Source organism: Ostrinia nubilalis, chromosome 27 (assembly GCF_963855985.1).
Source record: "Ostrinia nubilalis chromosome 27, ilOstNubi1.1, whole genome shotgun sequence".
In the NCBI taxonomy this organism is placed as follows: Eukaryota; Metazoa; Arthropoda; class Insecta; order Lepidoptera; family Crambidae; genus Ostrinia; species Ostrinia nubilalis.
The window spans coordinates 5,756,753-5,784,598 of NC_087114.1; the positions used below are offsets into that span (position 1 = coordinate 5,756,753).

At 41.3% G+C, this 27,846-nt stretch overlaps 2 protein-coding genes across 2 annotated transcripts in view; one reads left to right on the top strand and one right to left on the bottom strand.

Annotated features, from left to right (window-relative positions):
- The window catches only part of LOC135085015 (uncharacterized), a 165,193-nt gene that overhangs the window by 101,541 nt on the left and 35,806 nt on the right, over nt 1-27,846 (bottom strand). The window lies entirely within an intron of this gene.
- LOC135084797 (testisin) lies at nt 909-27,465 on the top strand. Its single transcript, XM_063979535.1, has 9 exons — nt 909-1,094; nt 6,917-7,209; nt 7,776-7,965; nt 10,106-10,226; nt 10,772-10,919; nt 11,691-11,811; nt 24,069-24,316; nt 24,802-24,909; nt 25,525-27,465. Exons 2-9 carry the CDS (start codon nt 6,993-6,995, stop codon nt 25,704-25,706), a joined length of 1,335 nt encoding a protein of 444 aa, XP_063835605.1. The 5' UTR covers nt 909-1,094; nt 6,917-6,992; the 3' UTR covers nt 25,707-27,465.

Below are 27,846 nucleotides of genomic sequence, written 5' to 3' on the forward strand. Positions count from 1 at the left end.
CAGCGGTGGGAACGAGAGGTGAGAATAGTCCTGTATTTTCTAAGTCATGGATGTTAATTATTAGGTTATTAGCCTCCACTGCAGGAGTACCCATCTAATTTACCAGAGGCAAATGGAGGATTTGGCCTAGACTTCCCTTGCTAGACATGGGTTGGGAAGACTTGATGTTCGCAGATTTATCCTTTAGTAGCTTCTTCTCTTCTCTAGATAGAGCTCGTCAATTTTTTATAATGAGTCTCTCACAAAAAGTAATAAACAAAAGCGAAAGTTTATGAAAAGATATGGATGGATATTTGTAATTTTTTTTTTTGTACATAATTTACTGAACGAATTTTGAGAAAACCTTGAAATGCTCTATAAATAGATTTCAATACAACACGTAGACTACAACTAATTAGGCTATTTTAATTTAAATCTTTATACGGATGAAGAAAAGCCACTGGTAAATTAATTTGTTGTTAACACGGAACCCAAGGAAAAGCTTGAGCGAAGCAACGCGATTGATTATTAAATTTTACCACAACTACATACTTTCGATACCCGTTCGAACTAGAGCTATCATAATCGTGATAGCGAGACGAACCAACCCGCTGGCTTCGACTAACTTAACCCAACAGCGGCGTAAACTGGAACCTATTTTACGCATACTGAATTTATCAAATCGCGAAGACACTAGCGCCATCAGCGAACGCATGACAAAGAATTTCGCAGCCAGAAGGCTGTATCGAACCTCCTTGCATGACGACCAACTTAATTATTGCATACGGCAAAAGTGCGAACTAAAGAAACGCCATACTTTATATTTTAAATTGCGAAGAAAGTGGCGCCACTGTGAAGCGAAAAAGAAAATTTGTAGCGGCGTCCGATCGACAGGTTTTTGAGAAAACAGCCAGTACGCTTTTAAACGTAGAACGCTACTGACGGGCGCCATTAAAAAAGTTGAAAAAAAAGAATCGGATGACACAGATAAGAAATTCGGCGCGCGAAAAATTAGGTATTTTACTGTGTCGACTTAATGTGGAATTTTGTTAAATATTTATTATTAAGTGCGTTTAGTGAAAGTGTCTAGTCTAAAAGTGAAAGGCGATGCTAAAGTGAGTACCTAACTATAGTGATCGTCAAAATCCTGTTTTGATTTGTGAGATGATCGAGTTCGGCAATGTTTTGAATGGAGATCTCTGACCCAGTTAAAGAACTTTCGTGTAACTGGATGTTCAACCTCTTTTCTAAATATCCTTCACCGACTCTTTCTTTTTTTTTACCTGTTTATTTATTTATTTATTATCTGTGACATTTTCAATTTGGCGGGAAATGTTGTCCTGGAAAATGCAAAGATTTTTTTCACGCAAACGAAAATGATGTTTTTATCGTTCACTAAACGAATTAGATTACAAAATTAAGTACATATTTCAATTAATCAATTATTATTCAAATAGGTACATACTTACTATGAACTTTAAAAACAACTATGAATAATTTCTTACTTTAAAACAACTAAGAACAAGACTCAAAACTCTAATCAAGCTTATAAAAACTAATTCACAAGTTGTAATTTTTTATTTGTTGTAATTTCGTTGATGGACCGACGATCTCAAGGCATGTGGCCTTGGGAGAGACAGCAGTGGACTGCCATAGTGACTGATGATGATGATGATGTAACAAGCCCTTAAAGTTTTTGGATGAATCACACTTAATAAAAGTAAACCAAAATTGGGCCATTATGCCCGTTTTCACCATCAACCCCTTAGTTTTTAAGTAACCCCTATGAAAATAAAATTCCTGTTATAGTGTTACCATACGGGTCACTTAAAAATTAGGGATTGATAGTGAAAACGGGCATTAGTCTCACTATAGTATAAAGGGCTTAATCCAACCAACTGTGAAGGGTTCAGATCATACCCCACTTGGAGTTATTGCAGATTAAATTAGCATCTTAATACAGAAGTAGGTACGAGCGATTTTCCAACAAAACGTACAGTTTGATGAGTCAATAACTGTACTTACCTTTAAAACATCCTAAGAAAATAAACCTTAATTTCCTTTACAGCGAAAGAAACCTAAAAACCCAGATTTTGCTCAAATATTTGTCACTTACATAAAGCTTTACGGCTCTCTTTGTAACGGAACTTCGGTTATAAAACTTCTGGCAATTAAATGGATTTCATTTTCAATAATGAGGATTGGGGAGCATTTTTTGAACATGAGTCAATTGACACACTTTTTTCTGGACACGGGACTATTCCCACCTCTCGTTCCCACCGCTGCAACTCCTGTGCAGCCAGGATCTACAGCATGACCGCCAATAAAAACCCAACCAGTGAAGGTCAAGTTTGTCCCGGGGAAAGTTAAACTGTCATTGGACCCGCAACGAAATTAATCAGAAGAACATATGAATTCGATGTTAAGGTTCGACTTCCCTCCAGTGCAAAGTGCCTGGAAGATATAGCTAGCTTCTAATCAAGCTAGCTACCAAATTCTACTTCTTTATTAGTTTATAGGCCCTTTCCAGGGTACTTACACACGTCCCAAATATTGCTAGCCCTACCACTACTTTAAGACAACATTTATGGGCTGGTGCTGAGAAGAAGTGACGGAATTATCATCATAGTCAGGTCAATTTTTAAGGGACCCCTATGAAAACAAAATCCCTGTTATGTGTTACCATAAGGGTCACTTAAAAACTAGGGATTGATGGTGAAATCGGGCATTAGTCTCCACTGCAGAAGCACGGCCCTCTCTAATTTGCCAAAAGCAAATCGAGGATTTGTCCTACACTCCCAACGCTGGCCAAAAGGGTTGAGAAGGCCTGAACAAAATGCATATGGTTAGTTTTAGAGAAGTTGTGTCATCCATCTAAGTTATTTGTCATTGTCAAGTAAAATACTATTTTCCTTTCTTTCTTCCTTTCCTTTAACTGGAGTACGCCGTGACAACAGAGGGCCCCCGCTGAAAATCAGTTACAAGACAAGCCCTGGCGGTCTTGATGTACGCTGAGCGGGTGCCTTTTTGTCAGAGGGGCACAAGCAGTTCTGTCCACTTGTGTATTTCTCTCTGTATGTATCTGCTTGTACACCTACCTTTCTTTCAAATAAAAAGTTTTCTATTCTATTCTATTTTCTATTCTTTTTAACTGTCCAAATATCGTCTCTACGTTATTGGTTCTTACATTTAACAATATTGTTGTTTGTTATAAAGTTAAACAATCATTTACACGTCAATTTATTGATTGATTTATTTAATCAGGTGTCACTGTTTATTGATTAATAGTAATTAAAACTAATTATACAAATAAATCAATGCTAACTAAACTTAGAAGTTTGCTAATTTACTGTTTTTGTGAATAAACAACTAAACTTAAAATTGTTATTGTTATTATCATTTATTACAAGTAGTAATATTCTTATTTTATTAATTCGTTCCGTACTTATACAGGGTGGAAACGATATGTGATCTCTCTCGATTATTTCCAAACTATACAAGATATCGAAAAACTGGTTTCTGATCCTGAAAGTGCTTCAGGAGCTCTTTCAAACAGTCAGTGCCTGAGGTATATGGTATATGTTTAAGCGGCCCGGGAGGGGTGATAATTTACATAATTATGGCGTGACAGAGCAAATGAAGGAGATTTGAAGTCTCGCTGACGTTTGACGTTACAAAAACGACCTCCGTACCGCTTTCATACTGTAATTGGTACTTCCGTTCTATTCATGTATAAAAATAAATAAATACCTCAGGCACTGACTGAGGAGTTAAGGGCTAACTAACTTTTTAAGGCTGATTTGCACCACCTTATTTTAACCGTAACAATATCAATAACCGGCGCTTTTTGTAGGAGTTTGCAAGATTTTTGACGTTTGTCAAAGTTAAAGTAAGATGGTGCAACCCAGCCTAAGAGTTTTATTACTTTAGAGTAGGCGCACACCGTTGATTTTTCGTCGGCCGATAGTTTAGTCGGGCAGTTGATCAGTATGGGCATGTATGGGAGTGCGCACACTACGCCGATTCGATTTGGCCGATTCTTCATACGATTTAAAATCGGGCACAACTATCGGCCAACTAAAAATCAACGGTGTGCGCCTACTCTTAGTAATATTTTAGGTCTTAAAAACTCCTTCTTTCATAAATTATGTAAAAACCAGACAAAATACGTTTCAAAACACAGACAAGCTTTCCCCCCAAAAACAGTTGACAAGTAAAAGTGAGCACACATTAGTTCATATGTAAATCTCTCTTTGTATAACTAGTCCTTTTAAAAGTAACAAAGGGGTTTGAAAGAACTTTCCATTCTTTGATGGGGTCATGTGTCACTTTAAGTCAGGGATCATTAGAATGGTTATATTTAAAACAGCCGGTTTAACCATGAATGGATACGCCCGTATTCACAAACATTACTATGAGGTCTCACATTGCGCGTGGACGCACAGGGTGGCACACGAACCAATCACAGAGCTCTATTCAACGGTGTCCGTTTGATTTACTGCTTCACTTTTTTAAGCTCGTTTGTGAATACGGGCATTAGTGAGTTTTTTATGAATCACAAAGCAGGTTGTTGACTGTAATCACACCTGATGTTCAATGAGATGTTTAGGTTTGAACAGCTAATACTGGCGCCAAAGCTTGGTCCCAACATTGGTGCCAAACTATTTCTAGGGTCATTTGGACGAGTGGGTTAAAGCCAACTTTGGCCAGCCAATGAATCCTAACCAGTGATTTGAAAAGTTGGGAACACTGTCCTAATGTGGGCAGGCCCCCCACTAGGTGGACCGACGATCTGGTGAAGGTCGGGAGAGATACCTGGATGCGGGCGGCGCAGGACCGGTCGCTGTGGAAATCCTTGGGGGAGGCCTTTGTCCAGCAGTGGACGTCATTTGGCTGAAACGACTGAACGATCTGTCCTGGAATACCAGTACCAATTTTATTAAAATATGTATAGTCCCAGGAGTTCAAAGTACATTATAATATAAAGGGTGGAAACGATAAGTGATCTATCTTGATTATTTCTAAACTATACAATTAGATATAAGATAGATCCAGTTTATTCCGTAACCTATATAGATACCGTTTGAAAGAGCTCGTGAAGCACTTTTAGGATCAGTAACCAGTTTTTCGATATCTTGTATAGTTTAGAAATAATCGAGTGAGACTTACTTATAGTTTCCACCCTTTATACTTCCCACCATTGCAAAGCGGGAGACAGATCATTGAGAAGGCATTTAGACCTTTCCTTTTACACTAGCTAGATATAAGATTACAAAACCACAGTGGTTCACCCACAATCTCACAAATCCTGAATCATATTTCATATTGTGAAAATGGGCTAGTCTGTAATTATATCTACCCCCAAGACAAAGAAACATTCGGCAGTATTCCGAAGTACCTTTTCAAGGCTGTCGCTTTAACAACAATGTTATTAGCATTGTTGGGTTTTAGCAGTTAAATGTAAGATACCCAGTTCTTTGTTGAGGTTTCTAGGTGAAACTTGCTTCCAGCTTCATCATCTTCTTTCCAAATATTAATTGGAATTGACTAATCCCGTTATGATAAAAAACTCAATTTTTTCCTATGAAGCAACTTAGCTCCATAGAGCAATCGCAAAGCATCTTTCTCCATATACCCGTTAACTCCTCGTGATAATGCTATACCTACATATGCTTGTGTCACAGGTGGGCTCACCACAGCACGTCCGGCGGCGGCTTTAGGCCCGTGGTCATCATCATCATTATCATTTCAGCCATAGGACGTCCACTGCTGAATATAGGCTTCCCCCAATGATTTCCACAATGGCCGGTTGATGACGGCCTTCATCCAGCACCTTCCTACCTCCTACCTTTATGAAGTCGTCGGTTCACCTTGCGGGTGGAAGTCCTACGCTGCGCATTCCGGTACGTGGCCTCCACTCCAGAACCTTGCTGCCCCATCGGCCGTCAGTTCTGCGTACTATGTGCCCTGCCCATTTCCACTTCAGCTTGCTAATCCGTCGGGCTATGTCAGCGATTTTAGTTCGTTTACGAATCTCCTCATTTCTTTTCTGATTCGATCTCGTAAAGAAACACCGTGGTCGCCGCTCGAGAACTTTTCTGATTTCATCCCAGATCTTAATTGTAAGGTTGCTGCACAAATGGCTGGGCAGGTCGCGGCCTATAAGCGCGTCGGCGCGTGAGCACTTTCGCGATTACAGTCGCTGGGTTTGTCTTTACGGCTGTTGGATTAGCGAAAACTGGCAAGCAGATTAACGCTATTTATTAAAGAAACGCAAATCACTCAAATTCGTTGCGTAGTTTAATGGTCGAAAAGTCTTCAAAGCGTAGCGACTTTGTCTAATACTATGTAGAGAAGAGCAATCAAACTCTGAAAGATAATGAACGAGTTTAATAGAGGTGACAATAGTCTAACTATGTAGGTAACGGAATGCCAATTCGAGATCCAAAGAATCAGTGGACTCGTTCGTTCGTTTAAGCCATAATAATATGAAGTCTACTGCTAGACAAAGGCCTTCCCCAAGGATTTTCATAACGACGACCGGTCCTGCGTTACTCGCATCGAGCTGATCACTAGACTATTGTGGTCACCCATAACACATAATTTTAGCTCAGCTGAATGTCAGGCCCAGAACAGACGGTGAAACGCAACTGCAACGAAACTGCAACTTACTGATGATTCTGATGAATGAAACTGAAACTGAAAGTTTCAAACTGGTTGCGTCATGTGTGGTCTCTCAACGGACGCTATGGCAGAAATTTAGATGCAACTCAAAAGTAACTAGCAGTTGCAGTTTCGTTGCAGTTGCGTTTCACCGTCTGTTCTGGGCCTAACTCGACACTCTTTTTAATTAAAACAAATGAGCCCACTAATAAAAACCTTGTTATAATAAAAATCTATCAAGATAGCATTTATCAAAACAGCGTCTCTTTTACAGATACACAACATTCCGTCCAAACCAGTGACTCCCCAGCTCGCGCTATGTCAGAACAATACCACTGCACACAAACGCCATGTCAGCGGTGAGAAATGAGCCCAAAACAAAATGGACGACCGAAAACCATAGCGCCACAGACCACAAATATAAAAAAGTGCTGAGGAAAAGAAAAAAATGTGTAACGGACACAGACACAACAAAATGGCGGGCGAAAATAAGATGGCGGATCAGTTCGAGGGTGCTGCTCCCGTTGATGATTCTGAATTTTACAGGATATGCGAGTGCAGTGGAGTGTAAGTTGTTTTCTCATCGGTTTCAACAAATTACTTGTAGTTCTTATTGTCCTTGACCAGTGGAACAGTGATCTACTACTGGCATTGACTAGTGTACCTATAATAAACTTGTAGTAGCTTTTTATTTGGACTGTACTTCAGGTTGCCCCTAAAATCGGTGAAGATCAAGATATAAAGTAGGTAACTTAAACAATCAAAAACCATACGACGCGACGTAAAAATTAACTAGCTCTTCAAGTACCAGCGAATCGAGACACATTTTCTCATACGATCCCTTGGGATTCAACAATTTTAATTTAATTTTAAAAAAATCGTTACTAGAATTCCGTATTGTAGGTATATTCTTCGACTTTAGCTCCCGGGAACATTTAGATCGGTTTAGAATTTCAATCAATCTAAAAGACTTAAAAGGAAATCTCTTGGCTGAATGAAAAAGGAAAAGTAGTACGTCTCTGCCATCAATTAGAACAAACTTTGCTTTAGGGCTAGGTATTTAGTATGAATGCTAAAGGCAGGAACTGAATTTATGATAAAAAATGTAAGCCCAATCTTCTCATCCTCTACAGCGATCACCAGCAGAGTCCTAGCGTCCATCCTGGGGTACCCATCCACCTGCAACTCAGGCTCGGAGGTGCGTCCCTGCACTCTGTCCCTGGAATGCTGGCTGAGGGGCGGCGTGAGGGCGAGGGGGTGCGGCGGCTGGCTGTTCACTTGCTGTATGCCGCCTACTCCGGTCGCTGACAGCTTTGAGAACAGGTGACCTTTTGAGCTTCATTTGTTTCAACCAAGACGTCCTCAGCTGAAAAAAGGCGTCACTCTGTCTCTAGAGTGTGGTGCGGCTAGCTGTTTACTTGCTGCTTGTGACCACGGCTGCAGCATAGCAGCCGAAACGTCAAGCTGTGAGTACATAATGTTACTCATTGACAAACGTCGCGTTAAGACCCCTGTCTTTCTTTAGATCATTTTTGTTTCAACCAAAAAACGTCTTCAGCTGGAAAAAATCGTCACTGGGTCTCTAGAGTGCGGGAGCGGTTGGCTGTTTACTTGCTGTGCTCCCTCCACTGATATTTGAAACAGGTGACTTTTTGAGCTTCATTTGTTTCAACCAAAAGACGTCCTCAGCTTTAAAAGGGCCTTGCGTCCGTGCACTCTGTCACCAGCAGAGTCCTAGCGTCCATCCTGGGCTACCCACCCACCTGCAACTCAGGCTCGGAGGTGCGTCCCTGCACTCTGTCCCTGGAATGCTGGCTGAGGGGCGGCGTGAGGGCGAGGGGGTGCGGCGGCTGGCTGTTCACTTGCTGTATGCCCCCTACTCCAGTCGCTGACAGCTTTGAGAACAGGTGACTTTTTAACTCAAGGTCACCCAAAGGGCGATGGAGCGTACTATGCTCGGAGTTTCCCTGCGTGCGTGATCGAATCAGAAATGAGGAGATCCGTAGGAGAACCAGAGTGACTGACATAGCCCACAGAAACGCTAAAATCAAGTGGCAGTGGGCGGGGCGCATAGCTCGAAGAGCTGATGACCGCTGGGGCAGGACCCCCACACTTTCCAATAACTTTGAAAACAGGTAAATTTTTAAGCGTCATTTGTTTTAATCAAGACGTCCTCAGCATTAAAAGGGCCTTGCGTCCGTGCACTCAGCCAGCCTGCTGTTCACTTGCTGTGCACTTCTTACGACAGTCACTGACAATTTTGAGAACAGGTGACTTTTTGAGCTTCATTTGTTTCAAAAGACGTCACTGGACATAGACCTTCCCAAAAGATATCTATGACAACATCCAGGCACTTGTCTGTGACTGAGTCACGATCATCATCATCATCATTATCGTCATCATCATTATCATCATCATTTCAGCCACAGCACGTCCACTGCTAAACATAGGCCTCTCCCAATGACTTTCACATCGCACGGTTGGTAGCGGCCTGCATCCAGCGCCTTCGTTCTACCTTTATCATATCGTCGGTCCACCTTGTGGTTGTGTGACCTGTGACTGAGTGGAAGGCCAACTACGCCGCGTCTTCCGGTACGTGGTCGCCACTCGAGAAATCCGATCAACCGTCCACCTAGTAGAAAGTCTACACTACGTCTTAATATGGGCCTGACTCAGGCTCGGAGGTGCGTCCCTGCACTCTGTCCCTGGAATGCTGGCTGAGGGGCGGCGTGAGGGCGAGGGGGTGTGGCGGCTGGCTGTTCACTTGCTGTATGCCTCCCACGACAGTCGCTGACAGCTTTGAGAACAGGTGACCTTCTGATCTACGTTCACTTGTACCTGTAAAAAATCATGATCTACCTGAGACCAATTTTACACGTAAGCAAAATAAATAGATTCTTGAAATACAACTAAAAGACGTCCACTGCTGAACAAAGACCTCCCGAGGATTTTCGCATCTAGGCAGTCTAGGCACTACTCGCGACCTTCATCAGATAGTCAGTTCACCGAGTGGTAGGCCTACACTACGACTCTTCCGGTCCACGCCACTCCAGTCTGCCCCAATGGTCATCAGTTTTACGAGCTATGTGCCCCGCCCACGGTCATTTAGTGCAAGTCTGCAGTCTTACTCGGTTACTTTGATTCTTAGCGGCTCCTGCTGATCTATCCAGCAGCATGTATCTATCCAGCAGCATGTATCTTTCCACAATGAACGGTCCTGCGCTGTCCGCATCCAAGCTCTTCCCGCTACCTTTACCAGATCGTCGGTCCATCTAGTAGGAAAACCTTGGGGGAGACCTTTTTCCAGCAGTGGACGTCATTTGGCTGAAACGAACGAACGAACGAAGAGGGTGAAACGAGCTTGATGGAGTCACAATCGCCTATTGTTATTCGCAATCACACTAATCTATGCTTTCCTTTGTGTGCTAGTTTTCATGTTTTTAAATGTTCCTCTTCTCCCCAGCATACCCTCATCAGAATGGAAGTACAGCAAGGTGGTCCCGCCCAAGCTGCGTCAGATCCCGCAGCGCAGCGTGATGCCCTCTAATATGTTCCGGAGGAGAGCCGATGATGATGCTTCTCAGGTGATTACTAACATCGTTCGTTTTAGCCAAATGATGCTGGACTAAGGCCTCGGACCAAGGATTTCCCTAACGACCGGTCTTGCAACGCCCGCATCCAGGCGTCTCTCGCGACCTTCACTAGATCATCGATCCATCTTGTAGCCACATAATCCCTACGTTTTATGATGACATCAACAAAATCTATTATCAAATAGCCTAACTTTGGGGCCCTGTCCCCTAGTCGTTTCATCCACATGACGTCTATATCTGGACAAAGGCCTCCCCAAAGATTTCCACATCGATCGGTCCTGCGCCGCCCGCATTCAGTCACCTCCCGCGACATAAACATCGTCGGTTCATAGTGGCCACATAATCACTAAGTTTATGAGGACATATAAACAATTTCACTGTCAAATACATAGCTGAACATTGGGGCCCTGCCCCCTACTCGTTTCAGCCACATGACGTCCACTGCTGAACAAAGGCCTCCCCCAAGGATTTCCACAAGGACCGGTCTTGCAACGCCCGCATCCAGGTACCTGTTCTATTGTTTTTTTAATATTTAGATGATGATTCTTTTTCAGGTTGACTGCGGTCTTCCCTCATCCCGTATTCTCCAGAAGAGAATCATTGGAGGTAGAGAGGCTCGCTTCGCCGAGTTCCCGTGGCAAGCACATGTGAGGATATCGGAGTTCCAGTGCGGAGGAGTTCTTGGTAAGTAAATCTATCTTCTAGATTTATAAAAGCGAAAGGTCACTGACTGACTGACTCACTCATCACGAAATCTCAGAAACCACAAGTGCTATGAGTCTCAAATTTTGCATGGGGGTTCCTTTTAGAACGTAGGTGCTCACTAAGTACGGATTTTACGTAACTCCACCCCTAAGAGGGTAAAACGGGATCCATGCGTACAAAGTCGCGGGCGGCCGCTAGTTTTCTATATAAAAATGATTCAAGATCAATTTGCAGAATGTACCAAAGCGCAATACAGCAGATCAGTTTCTTAGCTAATTCTTTTTTGCTAAGGACGTTTTGTACCTACGTAAGAATAATACAACTGGCAACTGAATTTGATCCGTCGCCAGTACTTGCCATTTAATGTCTTGGAACACTGGCAAGGCCTAAAAGATAAGGTGACATAGGTACTCTTAATACTACAATATGTGAAGAGCTTTAGGTAATGCTGCACAGAAGAAGGTAAAACTGCTCAGTATACTTTTTTCTTTTCTTTCTTATTGTTATTACCTATGTGTTACTTTTATGTCTGTCCACCTTTTAGTCTTTGTATGTATAATGTCCAGTGTGATAAACGTTTCTTTCTTTCTAAATCAATTATTATAGTCTACCTACTACACTTTTTAATATTTGCCTAGTTCGAGCAAATTTCAGTGAAACTTAACAAATCTAAGTAAGACCACTTAAGTACCTGGAATTACGCAAACAAAGAAATTTGATTTAATTTGAAATCTCTTTTGATAATTCCAGTGTCCCGCTGGTACGTAGCGACGGCCGCGCACTGCGTGTCCCGCGCCCGGCCCAGGGACATAGCGGTGTGGCTGGGAGCGTTGGACACCACCGCCGGCGCTGACACTTCCAGGAAGCTTGGGTAAGTTCTATCTGTAGCAATAATTGGGTATTTGACACCATTTCCCAATAATTCTAAAGCACAACTTTTTTTAAAAGACACTTCTTTCTGGTCTTAAAAACTTAATTAATTTTTAATTACCTGTAAATTACGATTTTTGGTTGCATTATAATTGAAAAAAGTATTTTCATTGAGTTGATAAAATTGTGACGTCACATGCTAGTATTGCCGTACAAAATCTATGGGCGAGTGTCGTTTTGACAGTTTTAAAAAGTACGTCAATTGATTGGTGGTGTCAAATACCCTATTCAAACTGATCGACTGTCTTCATTTCAGCCACAGTACGTCCACTGCTGAACATAGGCCTTCCCCAATGATTTCCATATAACCCGGTTGGTAGCGGCCTGCATCCAGTGCCTTCCTACTACCTTTATGATGATAGACCATATTCAGAAACAATTCAACCTATTAAGAAAGAAAGAAAGAAAGAAAGAAAAAAATTTTATTCAGTATCATCGACAATATACATTAACACGTAATTAATACAATAAAAGGATTAGAAAATTTAAAGGGATGCAGAAAATTGATGCTGTATTTGGGTCCGATATACCTATGCTCGATTTGAATAACTATTGATGTTTGATGGGTCTGCTACTTATAAAATAGTCTTAAACAAAATATAACACCTTAAAACTACCCTTGAATTATATTAATAACCTTAAATGTCCTCTTTCAATGACATTCCCTATTTTACAAAACGAAAGTAATAAACGTCCATTCGTTCGTGTCAGCCAAATGACGTCCACTGCTGGACAAAGGCATCCCCCAAGGATTTCCATAACGACTGGTCCTGCGCTGCTCGCCTCCTCCTGCCCACACTACGTCTGAATAGATATAGTCAGTTGGATAGAGTAAGTACTGACCTGAAAATACTATAACGAAGCACGCGTTTTCATAGTGCATTTCCTTGAAATAAAACTAAAGGTGCATTTGTAATTTGACGTTTTGTGTCGTGACGCATCAGAACGGAATCGGTTTCATACGTTTAATATGCGACACGTCAGAAGCCGTCACTACACGCGGGACGCGGCAACATTCTATCGAGGCATCTAAATGTATAAAACCGATTCCTTTTTGATGCGTCATGACACAACGCGTCAGACATTGTTCAATGATATTTACTAGAAATGATTTACTACTATAGTGTAGTCCGTGAGCACGTAGAATTTTGTCCAATGACCCCAAGCTACACATCCTTATCGCTCGCGCGTAATTATATTGCTGTCGCGACTGTGCGACGGGCGCCCGCAGTGAGTGTGCGAGCTGTTATACCCGGTCTTTGTATAGAATAAGGCTGACCCGCCGCTGTCGCGCCGAGTCAGCGTTTCTAAACTATGGGAGCGCCAGAGACCCCACTGTAAAGTTTAGTTCGGTTTGAGAGCTTGCTGCAACGGGTTGTCTTTAAAATCAATGTTTAAAAAGTGAATAAACTTTAAATACTTAACAAACTGTTTTTTAAAACTCCAATCTCGAGACCTCGTACAACATTTGGTGGCAGCTCAAGGGATTAAAAGAAATCCTCGGTAACCGCATCCGAAGTAACAGTGATCAGTGTGTGTGCGCGAAAACTCCGAACTCATTATCTCGCTGTATCTCGCCGTATCTCGCCGTATCTCGCTGTATCTCGTCGCATCACACTGTGCTCTTCTACATCTCGCCGTGTCCCGTTGTTCCCGCTGTGTCCCGCTGTTCCCGCTGTGTCTCAACCCGTTGTACTCACCGAACCTACCATCATCACCGCATCCTGAGAAGAAGTTCCAGTATCCTCACCGTGTCCCGAGCTCCGTATCCTGTAAGAAACCTCACCGTGCCGCTCCGTGCATCGCAGTTATCAACACGCCGTGTCACCGTCGTTGCGCAACCGAGTGCGCGATTGCGTCATCTATCCCCGTGTTCCCCGATTCAAAGAACAATGCACCTGATTGTCACACTCATCGCGTGGTAAGTCCTTGGTCATTGCTTTACCAATACAATAAGTAACCAAGCATAAATCTAAGTTCATTTTTATTTTTAATTTGTGTTCTATTTTGTGTTTTTGTGTGTACCATAAATCTATTTTTGTAACCATGGCAACCAACGACGAGTTTTCCGACTCCGAATCATTCAACGTCCCGACGGCCTCTGCGTCCAAACCGGTCACCCGCAGTATGGCTTCTGTTCCTAAATCGGAAGACAAAATTGATCTAAACATATTTACTCAAATTCATAAAACCATTTAATGGTGACAGAGACAAATTAAATCCTTTTATTTATAATTGCCAAAGCGCATTCAATCTAGCAAATGATACACAAAAACCTATACTATTCAAATACATGCTCAGCCAACTCGAAGGTAGAGCCGAAAGTATATGCAGTATCAAAGAATTTGAGACATTCGACCAATTTGTAGAATTTTTGAAACAACAGTTTGGCGAGAGAAAGCACTACTCGCACCTGTTGTCCGAACTCCAAGATTCACGACAAAGTTTTAGCGAAACAGTAAATCAGTTCGCCTTACGTGTCGAAACCTGCCTAGCCAAACTACTTACAGAAATTAATATTTCAATTCCAACGAAACGAAAAACGGAACTAGCCGGTCGTGTAGCTGCTCTGGAAGACCTAGCGCTACACACCTTCATGGTTGGTCTACAACCCCGGCTTTCGCAAGTTGTACGTTGCCACAGTCCGGCCTCCTTGAACGCTGCGGTCAACTTAGCCGTGGCCGAAGAGAAAATTCTAGCAGGTTTCAACAAACGATCACCACAGACGCCCAATAACAACGACAAGCGTCCCCAACAACCTCGCCGCGATTTTCGCCCAAACAATGATTCACAACGACCAAATTCTAATCCAATCACTTGTCGTTATTGCAAAAACGTCGGTCATTCAATTGAACAATGCCGGAAGAGGCAGTATAACAATAACAGAGCTCAGTCAAACAACAACAACAACCAACAAAACCGTCAGTTTCCAACAACGAGTTTCCACCCTCATAACGCGTCGCATCGCATTTTCACCGTTGACCCGGAAGGTCATAACGATGTCCAACCCAATGATTATCAAATCGATCAAGGAATCGATGAAACCGACGGTACTTTAAACTATTAAAGGGCTTTCGGTGGTGTCCCGCGAGTCCACAGCCTCGACTTACCTCTTTCAAAATCCAAAAGACACCTACTAAATCCACCGTATCCACTGTATCTGCCAATCCTACTAAATCCACCGTATCCACAGTATCTGCCAAGCCTACTAAATCCACTGTATCCACTGCATCTGCCAATCCTACTAAATCCACTGTATCCACTGCATCTGCCAATCCTACTAAATCCACTGTATCCACTGTATCTGCCAAACCTACCAAATCCACTGTATCCACTGCATCCACTGCATCCACTGTATCCACTGCATCCACTGTATCCACTGCATCCACTGTATCCACTGTACCAACAAAACCCACTAAATTCACTGTATCCACTGTATCTGCTAAACCTACCAAATCCACTGTATCCACTGTATCCACTGTATCCACTGCATCCACTGTATCCACAAAACCTACTAAATCCACTGCATCCACTGTATCTGCTAAGCCTACTAAGTCCACTGTACCCACTGCATCCTTTGTATCAACAAATCCTACCAAATCCACTGTGCCTGCCATACCCACTAAATCAGTGCAACCTACCAAATCCACTGTGCCTGCCAAGTCTACTAAATCCACTGAACTCACTGTATCCTTCACATCCACTGAATCAACTACACTCGCGAGCAAAAGTATGGAATCACTTACATGAAGTTGTTTCCACGCGATCTTGTGTACTAATGAATTTGTTAGTAACAAAAAAAGTAGCACCATTTTAAAGATTAAACTTTTAACTTTAAATTGATACCAAATTCATTTAAATCACACCGGTATTTAAAAAGATATCCCGGCTGATGTGAAGAAGTAAGAAAAAAGACATGTACCAACTGTTTGATACGTCGCGAGTTGCGGCCTATTTACCCCCTATAAAAGCACGTGTTTTCGGATTTTTGCGTTCACACGTTGATCCATACACATCTCGGCTTCTTTTGACACTTTACCTGGGATTCTACACCTACAGAAGCAACACAAATCGTTGCACTGTTGCAAGAAGGGCTCAGCCAGCGGGCTGTCGCACGTCAGCTCCACATACATAAGCCAGTCCTGGGTTTCGAAAGTTTTAAGACGCTTTTGGGAGACTGGTGGCTTTATCCCGAGACCAAGTTCTGAACAGCGCCGGTGCACATCGCAGAGCGATGACCGTTTTTTCATGTCAACCTCTCTATGAAATCGTCATTTGACTGGTATCGACGTCCAGCAAGAGCTCAGAAATGTTCGTAGGATAGCTGTTAGCGAGTGCACAGTTCGTCTAAGATATGAGCAATAAAATTTGACTCCAAAAAGGCCTACCACAGGCTGGAAACTGACGGCAGGTCACCGACAAGCACGCTTTCAATTAGCTCGCACTCGGAAGGCGAGTAATGGAGGCGAGTTTTGTTCTCCGATGAATGCAGACTGTTTTTGCAGTGCAGCAGTCGAAGAGGTCGGGTCTTTAGACGGCCTGGGGAGCGATTTATGCAGTGCTGGTTCGTTAAAACATTGGCTTATGGGGGTGGCTCGCTCGACTTCCCATCGAGATGTGTAGGAGCAAATTGAAAGCGTGCTTATCGGTGACCTGCCGTCAGTTTCAAGCCTGTGGCAGGCCTTTTTGGAGTCAAATTCTATTGTTTATATCTTAGACGAACTGTCCACTTGCTAACAGCTATCCTACGAACATTTCTGAGCTCTTGCTGGACGTCGATACCAGTCAAATGACGATTTCGTAGAGAAGTTGAAATGAAAAAACGGTTTTCCCTCTGCGATGTGCACCGGCAATGTTTAGAACTTGGTCTCGGGATAAAGCCACCAGTCTCCCGAAAGCGTCTTAAAACTTTCGAAACCCAGGACTGGCTTATGTGGAGCTGATGTGCGACAGCCCGCTGGCTGAGCCCTTCTTGCAATAGTGCAACGATTTGTGCTGCTTCTGAAGGTGTAGAATCTCAGGTAAAGTGTCAAAAGAAGCGGAGATGTGTATGGATCAACGTGTGAAAGCAAAAATCTGAAAACACTTGCTTTTATGGGGGGTAAATAGGCCGCAACTCGCGACGTATCAAACAGTTGATACATGTCTTTTTCCTTACTTCTTCACATTAGGCGGGATATCTTTTTAAATACTGAAGTGATTTAAATGAATTTGGTATCAATTTAAAGTTAAAAGTTTAATCTTTAAAATGGTGCTACTTTTTTTGTTACTAACAAATTGGTTAGTACACAAGATCGCGTGGAAACAACTTCATGTAAGTGATTCCATACTTTTGCTCGCAAGTGTACATCCAAAACAATTAAGTCCACTGCTCCGAGATCCGTCAATCCTTCTATATCCTATGCATCCGTTGTCTCCGGGTCTCGTCCTCTGCCAAACCTGAAAAAAGAAACAGAAAACATTAAAATATACAAAATAAACAAAAATACAGACAAAAGATACTTACCTTATGTTATACTCAAAACCTCCCTCGCTGACAATCCTCTCACGTTCCTCGTCGACACCGGTTCTGCTGTAAGCCTTGTAAAAAGAAACTCAATACAAACCCTACCGACACTGAATCCTGAAATTATAAGCCTCAAAGGTATCGATGAATCCGAAGAATCCACACTTACACTAGGTCATTTCAATTTGAATCTATTCCCTGTATCAACGAAAACAATCTCATACCAATTCCATGTCGTCGACAAAATCAATCTACCTTATGACGGCATCATAGGCAACGACCTCCTCAATAGTCTCGAATGCAATATCGATTACAATTTAGGCACACTCAAAATCCAATCGTTCATTCTAAAACTAAAATTCTCTGAACCAACGTATACCATTCCACCTCGCACTGAAACCATTATAGAATGCACTGTTTCGAATACAAACCTCAAAGAGGGTCTAATACTAGATCAACATATCTCTGAATCCCTATTGATTGCCAACTGCATAGTCAATGTAAAAAGCAACAAAAGGATTAACATATCCGTTGCCAACACCTCCAATAATCCCATAACTCTGAATCCTAATCTCAAATTAAATATCCAACCTCTTCCTATCTCTGCTGCATATAGCTCAAACCGACAACCTCACCACACCACTCTGTCTCGAACCAACCAAGTACTAAACCTGCTTAGAACCGATCATCTCAACCCCGAAGAATCTGAAGCTCTATATGACGTATGCGCAAAGTATTCCGACATTTTCCATTTACCTAACGACCAACTAAGCTCAACTGATGCTATTGAACATCAAATTCGAACTACTTCCGAACAACCAATCAATGTCAAATCTTACAGATTTCCCGAAGTCCATAAACAAGAAGTTCAAACTCAAATAAATAAAATGCTAGATCAAAACATTATCCAACCATCACTTTCTCCTTGGTCTTCTCCAATCTGGATCGTTCCCAAGAAACTCGACGCATCCGGCCAAAAGAAATGGCGCATCGTAATCGATTACCGTAAATTAAATGATATTACAATTGGCGAAACATATCCCATTCCCAACATCACAGAGATCTTAGACCAATTAGGTAAATCCAAATATTTTTCAACCCTCGACCTTGCGTCAGGGTTCCATCAAATCAAAATGAATTCCGCCGACGCATGCAAAACTGCATTCAGCGTTCCACAAGGACACTTTGAGTTCCGCCGCATGCCTTTTGGGCTAAAAAATGCTCCTTCTACATTCCAACGCCTCATGAACACAGTTCTCACCGGCCTCCAAGGAGAAAGATGTTTTGTCTACCTCGATGACGTAGTTATCTATTCACATGACCTAAATTCACACATTAACAACATCTCAGCAGTATTCCAAAAACTCCGCAATTTTAATCTAAAACTACAGCCCGATAAATGCGAATTCCTACGAAAAGAAGTCGGTTATTTAGGCCATATAATCACTGAAAACGGTTTAAAACCCGATCCTAAAAAAACAAAATCCGTACAAGAATTTCCAGTTCCAAAATGTCCAAAAGACATAAAATCATTCCTAGGTCTCATATCCTATTACAGGAGGTTCATCCCTGATTTTTCCAAGTTATCCAAACCTCTCACAAATCTGTTAAAAAAGGACGTCCCCTTTGACTGGACCAATGAACAACAACTTTCATTTGAAACCTTAAAGGACAAATTAGTCTCCGCTCCTGTCCTAATTTATCCTGACTTCACAAAGCCATTCACACTTACATGTGATGCTTCCAACCATGCAATTTCAGCCATTCTATCCCAAGGTCCCACAGGCAAGGATCATCCCATTGCCTATTCATCACGAACTCTAAACAAAAACGAAGTAAATTATAGTACAACAGAAAAAGAATTACTTGCAATAGTATTTGGTTGTAAAAACTTCCATCCGTACCTATTTGGTAGAAAATTCTTCATCGTCACCGATCATCGTCCATTAAAGTGGCTATTTAATCATTCAGACCCCAGTAGCAAAATGCAACGCTGGCGACTCCAATTAGAAGAATACGAATACGAAATCATATATCAAAAAGGCAAACTGAATTCCGCAGCCGACGCTCTTTCCAGATATCCCGTAAATCCTATACAGCCAGAATCTCAACAACTACCTATAATCCCTGAAGAAGTCCAGAATATTCCACTTCCTACACCCGCAACAAATGCTAATCCTGTTACGCCGAATCTCGATCCCGAAACATCAAACCCAAACGAATTCCTTCCAAGTCCAGACCACGACCTTACAGACCTCGGTCCAATCGATTTCAGTCCTCAAAGTCAAGACTTAAATCTCAACTTCGACGACATTACAATTTCATCTCCTCTGAATCCTGACGAATCACTGAGTCTCCTAAATCCTCTAAATCTTGATAATCCACTGAATCTCCCAAGTCCACCGAATCCTGAAAGTCCACTGAATCTCCAAGAATCACCTCTACTGCAAAATCCTCTGAATCCCCAATCTCCATTTAACTTAGATGACCTGCTTAATTTTGAATCCTCACTGAATCCTCAATCTCCTCCGGTTTCTGAAAATCTACAAAATCCACTCATCACCGAAGATACAACTAACTCTGAACCAGTATCCAATACCGCATCTTCAAAGGAATACTCCAAATTTCTAAAATCTATTTCTAATAAAGAATTCAATTCTAACACTGAAATAATCGAACACAACGAAAACCTACTTAAGTCCCCTTACAAGATTATCATAATTCCTACATCCCTAGATCTTGATGATTCAAATCCCTATATCGAAGAAATCCTTTCAAATTCCGAAAACAAAGACGATATCCTAAATTCTGAAAAAGAACTATTCTCCTACCAAAAACTAGATCACGCAAACAAGTCTATATTCCTAATTTTCACTAAAGTACACCATTTCGATGAATCATCCTATCCCGATATATTCAATACCCTTAAACATACAAAAGAAGAAATCCTTAAGAACAAAGAAATAACTGACATCGCTATATCCGATTTCAAAAACCCATTTGATCACCATTCCTATACCAAAATCTACAATATCCTCGCTTACATATTCCATGATACTAATGTCTCAATCCATATTTACCTAAACAGAATAATATTTCCAACCCTAAGTGAAAGATCCAAAATCCTCCGCGAAAATCACGACATTCCCACTGCCGGTCATTTAGGCTCAGTCCGTATGTATAACAGAATTCGAGAACAATTTTACTGGAAAAACATGCGAAGTGATATAGAGGAATATGTAAAAGAGTGCACACTGTGTCAAGAAAATAAAGCTCTAAGACAAATACATAGAGCCCCTATGGAAATAACTACTACATCAACCGCACCATTCCAACGCGCAACATTAGACATCGTCGGTCCTCTCCCTGAATCAGGCCCTGCTAAACTCAAATACATTCTCACTCTCCAAGACGACCTAACCAAGTACTCTGTAGCTTATCCAATACGCAGCACCACAGCTGAAGAAACCAGTGACTGTCTCATCCACTTCATTTCCCTATTCGGAATTCCCAAACAAATCCTAACTGATCAAGGCACTAACTTCACATCCGACCTCTTCAAAACCACATGCCAATTCCTCAAGATCAAACAACTTTGGTCATCCCCGTATCATCCTCAAACACAAGGCGCGCTAGAACGCAGTCATTCCACACTTAAAGAATATCTCAAGTCCTTCGTTAACGCAAATCAAGATAATTGGCCCACTTACGTCTACACTGCCATGCACACGTATAACACAACAGTTCATTCATCCACTAAATTCACTCCTTACGAGTTAGTGTTTGGTCATAAACCATTGATCCCAAATTCAGTCTACGAAAGTGGCCCTGGTACCACTTATTCCGATTACACTAAAATGCTCCAACACAAATTCAAGTATACTCGCGAAAAGGCTCGAGAAAATATCCTTAAATCCAAAGAAACCTCAAAAACCTATTACGATTCCCATTCCAAACCTCCACCGAGCTACAAAGTAGGTGATTACGTATACCTCAAAAACCACCTCAGGCTACGAAAAGCCCTGTCTCCCCTCTGGAAAGGTCCATATAAAATAATAAAAGTCAACAGCAACCACACAGCTACACTGCTAATAAATAGACGCCATGTAACCCACCATTTTGACCAAATCAAACCAGCTAATGTCGCACCGCACCTGTAAAATAAAAATAAATAAATAAAATAATTAATCTAAAAAACTAATTCTAATAAATAAAAACTTAATAAAATAAATACTTACCAACTCTATACTTACTTACTGCATAAAACCATCCAAGCGAATCGATCACGACACTACTCCTTACAAAGTTGCAAGTATAAACAATGCCCTGTTCCAGCCTCTGATAAGCGGCATACAGTTAGAATAAGAATGTAGGCTATTTTTAGAACCAATGGTTCACTCTTAGTTTTAGAATATTTAGTTAAATAAGTTTAGATAGGTAATCTCAAATACGTTTTTACATTTCAGCCTATTAACGCAAGTGAGACCGGACTATGTCCAACCGATCAACGCAAGCCCAGGAATATATTTCGACTACGTAGGTGAACTGAAAATAAATGGTGGATATCTGAATGTTTTAGCCCCTATAGATGTTTCCTACGTAGGCCCACAAATTCAAAATTTAAAAATTATGATAAATAAAGTAAATTCTATATGTAAAGTAAGTAAAATCCATAGCGAACAAGAATGCGAAAACATTTTAGGACCCCTCTACACGAGGTATCAAGATATTACAGAGGAATATGACTCTCTGTCCCATCTTCTCTCACAAAGAAGTAAAAGATCTGCCTGGTTTGGAGGCATTGGCTCAGCCCTTAAACAGTTGTTCGGGACTCTGACTGAAGACGATGCCATTAGATATGATAATGCCCTAAGCACCGTCCAAGAAAATGAAAAGAAATTGGCCTCCTTAATTAAACAGAATATCTTAATAACCACTTCCACCTTAATAGCTCAGAATAAGACCTTAGAGAAAATCAGAATTAACGAAGCCAGTTTCCAAATAGCTATTGACAAGCTCATCGCGAACCTAAATAATCTAACTACCGCATCACAAGAGATAGCCATCTCATCCGAACTCAACACAGCCTTTAACATATTAGACTCCGCGATCCTAACAATGTCCTTCCGGCTGGAAGACATTACAAACTCTATCCTCTTTTGCAGTCAAAACGTTTTACACCCATCAGTTATAACACCGCCAAAATTGTATCACGAGCTTGCCAAGAGCTATAGACATTTTCCCAACAATTTAAGATTACCTGTAAGTTTAGATTTAGAATTTATTCACGCCATAATTAGCGCGTCAAAATTGTCTTGTTACTATTTTAGAAGTAAAATAATGTTTATATTACATATAACCCTGGTGACCCCAGAAACCTATTCTTTATATAACAACGTTCCACTACCGACACCTCATGATGTCGGAACAGTGAAATCATATGCCACTATTATACCTAGCACTAAGTACATAGCAATGACCAAGGATAAATCCCGGTACTGCACCCTGGACAGCTTAACCGACTGCAGAGTGATAAGTTCTGAAACATACATTTGTGATATAATGAACACATACACACCCAGTGCCCGTATAACGTGTGAAAGTGAAGTGTTAACGAAAGTATTAAGCGGACCCCCAATACAGTGTGAAACAAAGGTACTTAATGGAAACATAGATGTTTGGATTCCATTGTTGCGTAATCATTGGATTTATGTTCAATCCAATCCATCAAAATTATTTATAGACTGTATTAACCTAGAAATAACTGTTTTAAACATAGCAGGTACAGGAATACTAAACATACCCAGTAATTGCACAGCATATTGTAAAGATACAAAACTTATTCCTAAATACAACATTTTAAATGTAACTATACATATAGAACAACCCACTTTTAATATTGCCCAGGATGCATGTTGCAACATAAATATAACAGATAAATTGTTAAAATTAAATAACAATAAAATTGAAAATTTTGATTTAGAGTATCTTAGAAATTATAAACAGTATTCAAGCTTTATTGTAAACAAAACAGAAGAAATTATCAATCAACCACATTTTATAAAATATAACACACATTATTCAATATTTACCATAGTCATACTCACCATTGTTATATGTTTTATAGTTTTTAAGATCTTTATTTTTGTAAAAACCCGCCGCAGCATCTTAAACTCATTAAAAACAAGAAAAAACGTAGAATTACAAGAAATTAATGATATTGCTTTAGAAACCCTCACTGAGGTAACACCCAAGGAAGCAACCTCAAAACAGGTTAGCTCTCCCAGATTGAGGGAAATAGTTTAAAATAGATTTTCTTAAACTTCGGGTTCTATTCCCGAAGTTTCTTTTTCCCCGGGGGCTGTTATACCCGGTCTTTGTATAGAATAAGGCTGACCCGCCGCTGTCGCGCCGAGTCAGCGTTTCTAAACTATGGGAGCGCCAGAGACCCCACTGTAAAGTTTAGTTCGGTTTGAGAGCTTGCTGCAACGGGTTGTCTTTAAAATCAATGTTTAAAAAGTGAATAAACTTTAAATACTTAACAAACTGTTTTTTAAAACTCCAATCTCGAGACCTCGTACAACAGAGCGATAAGGATGGGTAGCTTGGGGTCATTGGACAAAATTCTACGTGCTCACGAACCGGGCTTTAGTGTCAACATTTTTACTTCACAAAATCTTTCTCCATTCCAGCGTAGTCCAGAAGATCCTACACCCCCTCTTCCAATTCCGCATGACGCAGCCGGACCGCTACGACATCGCTCTTCTCAAACTGTCCCGCCCCATCACCTATATGAGCCACATTCTCCCCATCTGCCTGCCTGAAGGGGACATCGAGCTAAGGGGGAGAGCGGGCGTGATCGCGGGGTGGGGGAAGACGGATGCGAGTAACAGTCATACTGGGACTAATTTGCTGAGGGCTGCGACTGTGCCTATACTCAGTAAGTATCACTTTTTGTTAGGAGGTTGTAGGTAGACCGAACACGAGATACGCCCCACTGCGTTTATAATTAAGAAGTTGCTTAATTTCTGCTGAAAATGATCGTGATAGTGTGATTATTCCATTGGTTAGTGTCCAATCATCAGGTGATGTTGAATCTGATGTCATTAAATCAAAATAGTGGTAAAAAATTGGTGTCCAAAATAATGACCCATTGTGATTCGAATGATTTGTGACTGCAGCTCATTTTATAAACTCCTCTACACTCTAGTTGGATGGGGTTATCCAACTCGTAATATCATGTTTTGGCGTGTCACTAATATGCACAGCCACATCTTCCCCATCTGCCTGACCAAAGGGGATATCGAACTGAAGGGGAAGACAAAGGTCATCGCAAGATGGACGAAGATGGATGCTAGCATTTTGGCGTTAATTCTGCCATAAATATTAGTATAGAATGAAAAATGACTGTTTTTATTGTTTCAGGCAAAGAGCAGTGCATCACCTGGCACCAGAGCAAGCAGATTTCCGTCGAGATCCACTCGGAGATGATATGCGCTGGTCACTCTGATGGCCATCAGGACGCTTGCTTGGGTAAATATGCCTTTTACTCAACCTTCTAAGAGCTCTTTCAAATAAGACGTTTTTGAGCCCGACGTTAGCCGTCTGTTTTAGCTAAGTATTTTTTATGCATGACAAGGCAGGTATTTGACTGCAATCGCACCTGGTGTTAAGTGAGATGCGGTTTGTCACACTGAATGCGTTCTACGGTCTACAAAATGAACGCAGTTTGCGTCCTTGGCTCATGCTCGCTCGGTCAAGTCACATCAGTACAAAATGTATAGAGACCGACAATGTTGTTGGGGGAGGCCTATGTTCAGCAGTGGACTATGGCTGAAATGATGATGATGATGATGAATATTGTTCAAGTTCATACATGATGAAGACTGCACACTTTCCCCTGATCGCAGACTGCAGAACTCATCCAGTCTAGCAAATCCTTGTGTGCGGTCTTGCAAATGAAAGTCCTAAAAATACCTATAAAAACTTAAAATATTTGGTAATAATGCACACATCAAGATTAATTATTTATCAGCGATTAGAGCACTTTCCCAGCAAAGGTTTCGATAATCGATTCCCACCTTAAGCAATTCCATTTTTCCAAGTCATTTAAAACTGAAACTGGATCCTAACCATATTTTCCAACAGGAGACTCCGGTGGCCCCCTCATAGTGATGGACAACGGTCGATACTACCTGGTCGGCATCACGTCAGCTGGCTTCGGGTGTGGAGTCGACCACCAGCCTGGCATCTACCATAATGTTAAAGTCACAGCTGGATGGATTAAAGGCGTCATATCACCTTCTAGCAACTACGTGGTGGACTATTAGGGCAAAATAAAACAAACTTAGGCCCGGTTTCAGCCAAGACGGAGTGGAGCGGAGAAGTGATTTGAATAACCAATCAGATTTCATTATTTCCACATCTCTCCGCTCCGCACAAAAATTTGACGGTCTGACACTTCTTAGCTCTGTTCCGCTCCGCTCTGCCTTGGTGGAAACCAGGCCTTAGGGTAGGGTATCGGCAAATAACAGCTAACCGGAAAATCGTCTGGAAGAGATCACTTTAAAGCGTTAAGACCGCCTATAGTGTGCCGTCTCTTTTGTATTTATTTTCTTGTGTTAGGTGAACTTAGGTGCATAATAAAGTGTGTTCTATGTGGCACTGGATTAAAGGCGTCATATCACCTTCTAGCAGTTATGTGGTGAATACTAGAAAAAAATTGGGGATCAGGGCCTAAAAGGCCTTAGGGCCGGACTTTTTCGGATTATACAGAATAGGCAACTGCCTAGGGAAGATTTGTAATTTTGCAATGATCTTTTTTTAGATGAAAAAGGCCCTAATTAACTTTGTTGTGACGTGACGCATCAGAACGGAATCGGTTTCATACATTATACGACACGTCAGAAGCCATCACTACACTTAGGCCAAGAACAGACGGTGAAACGCAACTGCAACGAAACTGCAACTTTCCGATGATTCTTATGAATGTAACTGAAACTGAAAGTTTCAAACTGGTCGTGTCATGTGTGGTCTCTCAACGGACGCTATGGCAGAACTTAGATGCAACTCAAAAGTAACTAGCAGTTGCAGTTGCGTTTCACCGTCTGTTCTGGGCCTTACTGAATCAAACGCTATTATGAAATCGATTCCGTTCCGAAGCGTCACGTCAAACGTTCGCATTTATAATACCTAGTAATAATAGTATGGATACTGATGTATTTTAGCATCGAATGCGTAGGTACAAAAAGTTTTAGACAGCATAAAAGTGAGAGAACTATGACTGTTTTCATCGACAAACCCCTATGTAGGCATCCTCTAGACCTGAGCCCTAGACTAAAATGTTTCCCACAATCGATTAGTTCGTTCGTTTCAGCCAAATGACGTCCACTGCTTGACAAAGGCCTCCCCCAAGGTTTTCCACAATGAATGGTCCTGCGCTGCCCGCATCCAGTTTCCAAACTTGACAAAGTGACCGACATTCGTAGAGACGATGGCCGTTGGGGCAAAAAGTTCTCGGGCGACCACGGGCTGAAAGACGTAGCGTGAGCAGGCCTCCTACTAGGTGGACCGACGATCTGGTAAAGGTCGCGAGAAGAACCTGAATGCGGGCAGCGCAAGACCGTTCATAATTGAAAGCCTTTGTCAAGCAGTCTCAGATCATAGAAAGAGAGCAGTGGACGTCATTTGGCTGAAACGAACGAACGAACCTAATAGCGTTTATGTATTGTCACGAAATGAAATATTGAGCTGTGTTCAACTTAAGGGGTACTTTTTTCCCTTGTGTCTTAACTTTGACTAAACTTTGATAATTTCACAAAAGGGTTACCTACCTATAGGAATATTATTTAAGTGATTGTCGGTGAAAAAGAGGTAGTTTTCGTAGAATACCTTCAAAATTTTTAAGATCTTCCTGTATCGAAGTGGGTTTTAATTTTTGTTCAATTTAATGTTTGTAAAAATAGTTGTAGACTGCAGCTTCACTTGCCGTTTTGTAATCTTGGCTAAATATTGATCTCTTGTAAAGTTTTATTTATTCATTTATTTATTGTTTTGTGCAATTGTTGTAAAATTAAATAAGAAAATGTCTTTGGGTGTTTCATTTCATACGTAATATTTAAGGCGAATCCAATCAAATTGAATTCCATAACCTTACTAGCTTTTCCCCGCGGCTTCGGCCGCGTGAACTTCCTCATGAATGACTCAATGCTGAAAACCGCATCAAAATCCGTTTAGTAATTAAATTTTTTTGGCGTAGAGTCGCCTCCTGATCTAGGCAGGCAGTTAGGATTTTTCAAGTTATTTTAAAAAATCTGTTTAGTAATTTTACTAAACGGATAGACAGACAAACGCGGTAAACGATATTTTTTTTCATTATGTAGGTACTTGTAATATCTTTGACTTTGCACTGGCTAAATATAAGATAAGAAGAAGAAAACACCACTTCCCGCTAAGCTCTGCCTATGCTGA

Excerpts from the sequence above, each read along its gene's own strand:
- LOC135084797 (XM_063979535.1), top strand. The coding sequence starts at position 6,993 with ATGTCAGCGGTGAGAAATGAGCCCAAAACAAAATGGACGACCGAAAAC. Across the intron at positions 10,227-10,771 it reads CCGATGATGATGCTTCTCAG|ATGATGATTCTTTTTCAGGT; the intron begins GTGATTACTAAC and ends TTTAATATTTAG. Across the intron at positions 24,317-24,801 it reads TGCGACTGTGCCTATACTCA|GCAAAGAGCAGTGCATCACC; the intron begins GTAAGTATCACT and ends TTATTGTTTCAG.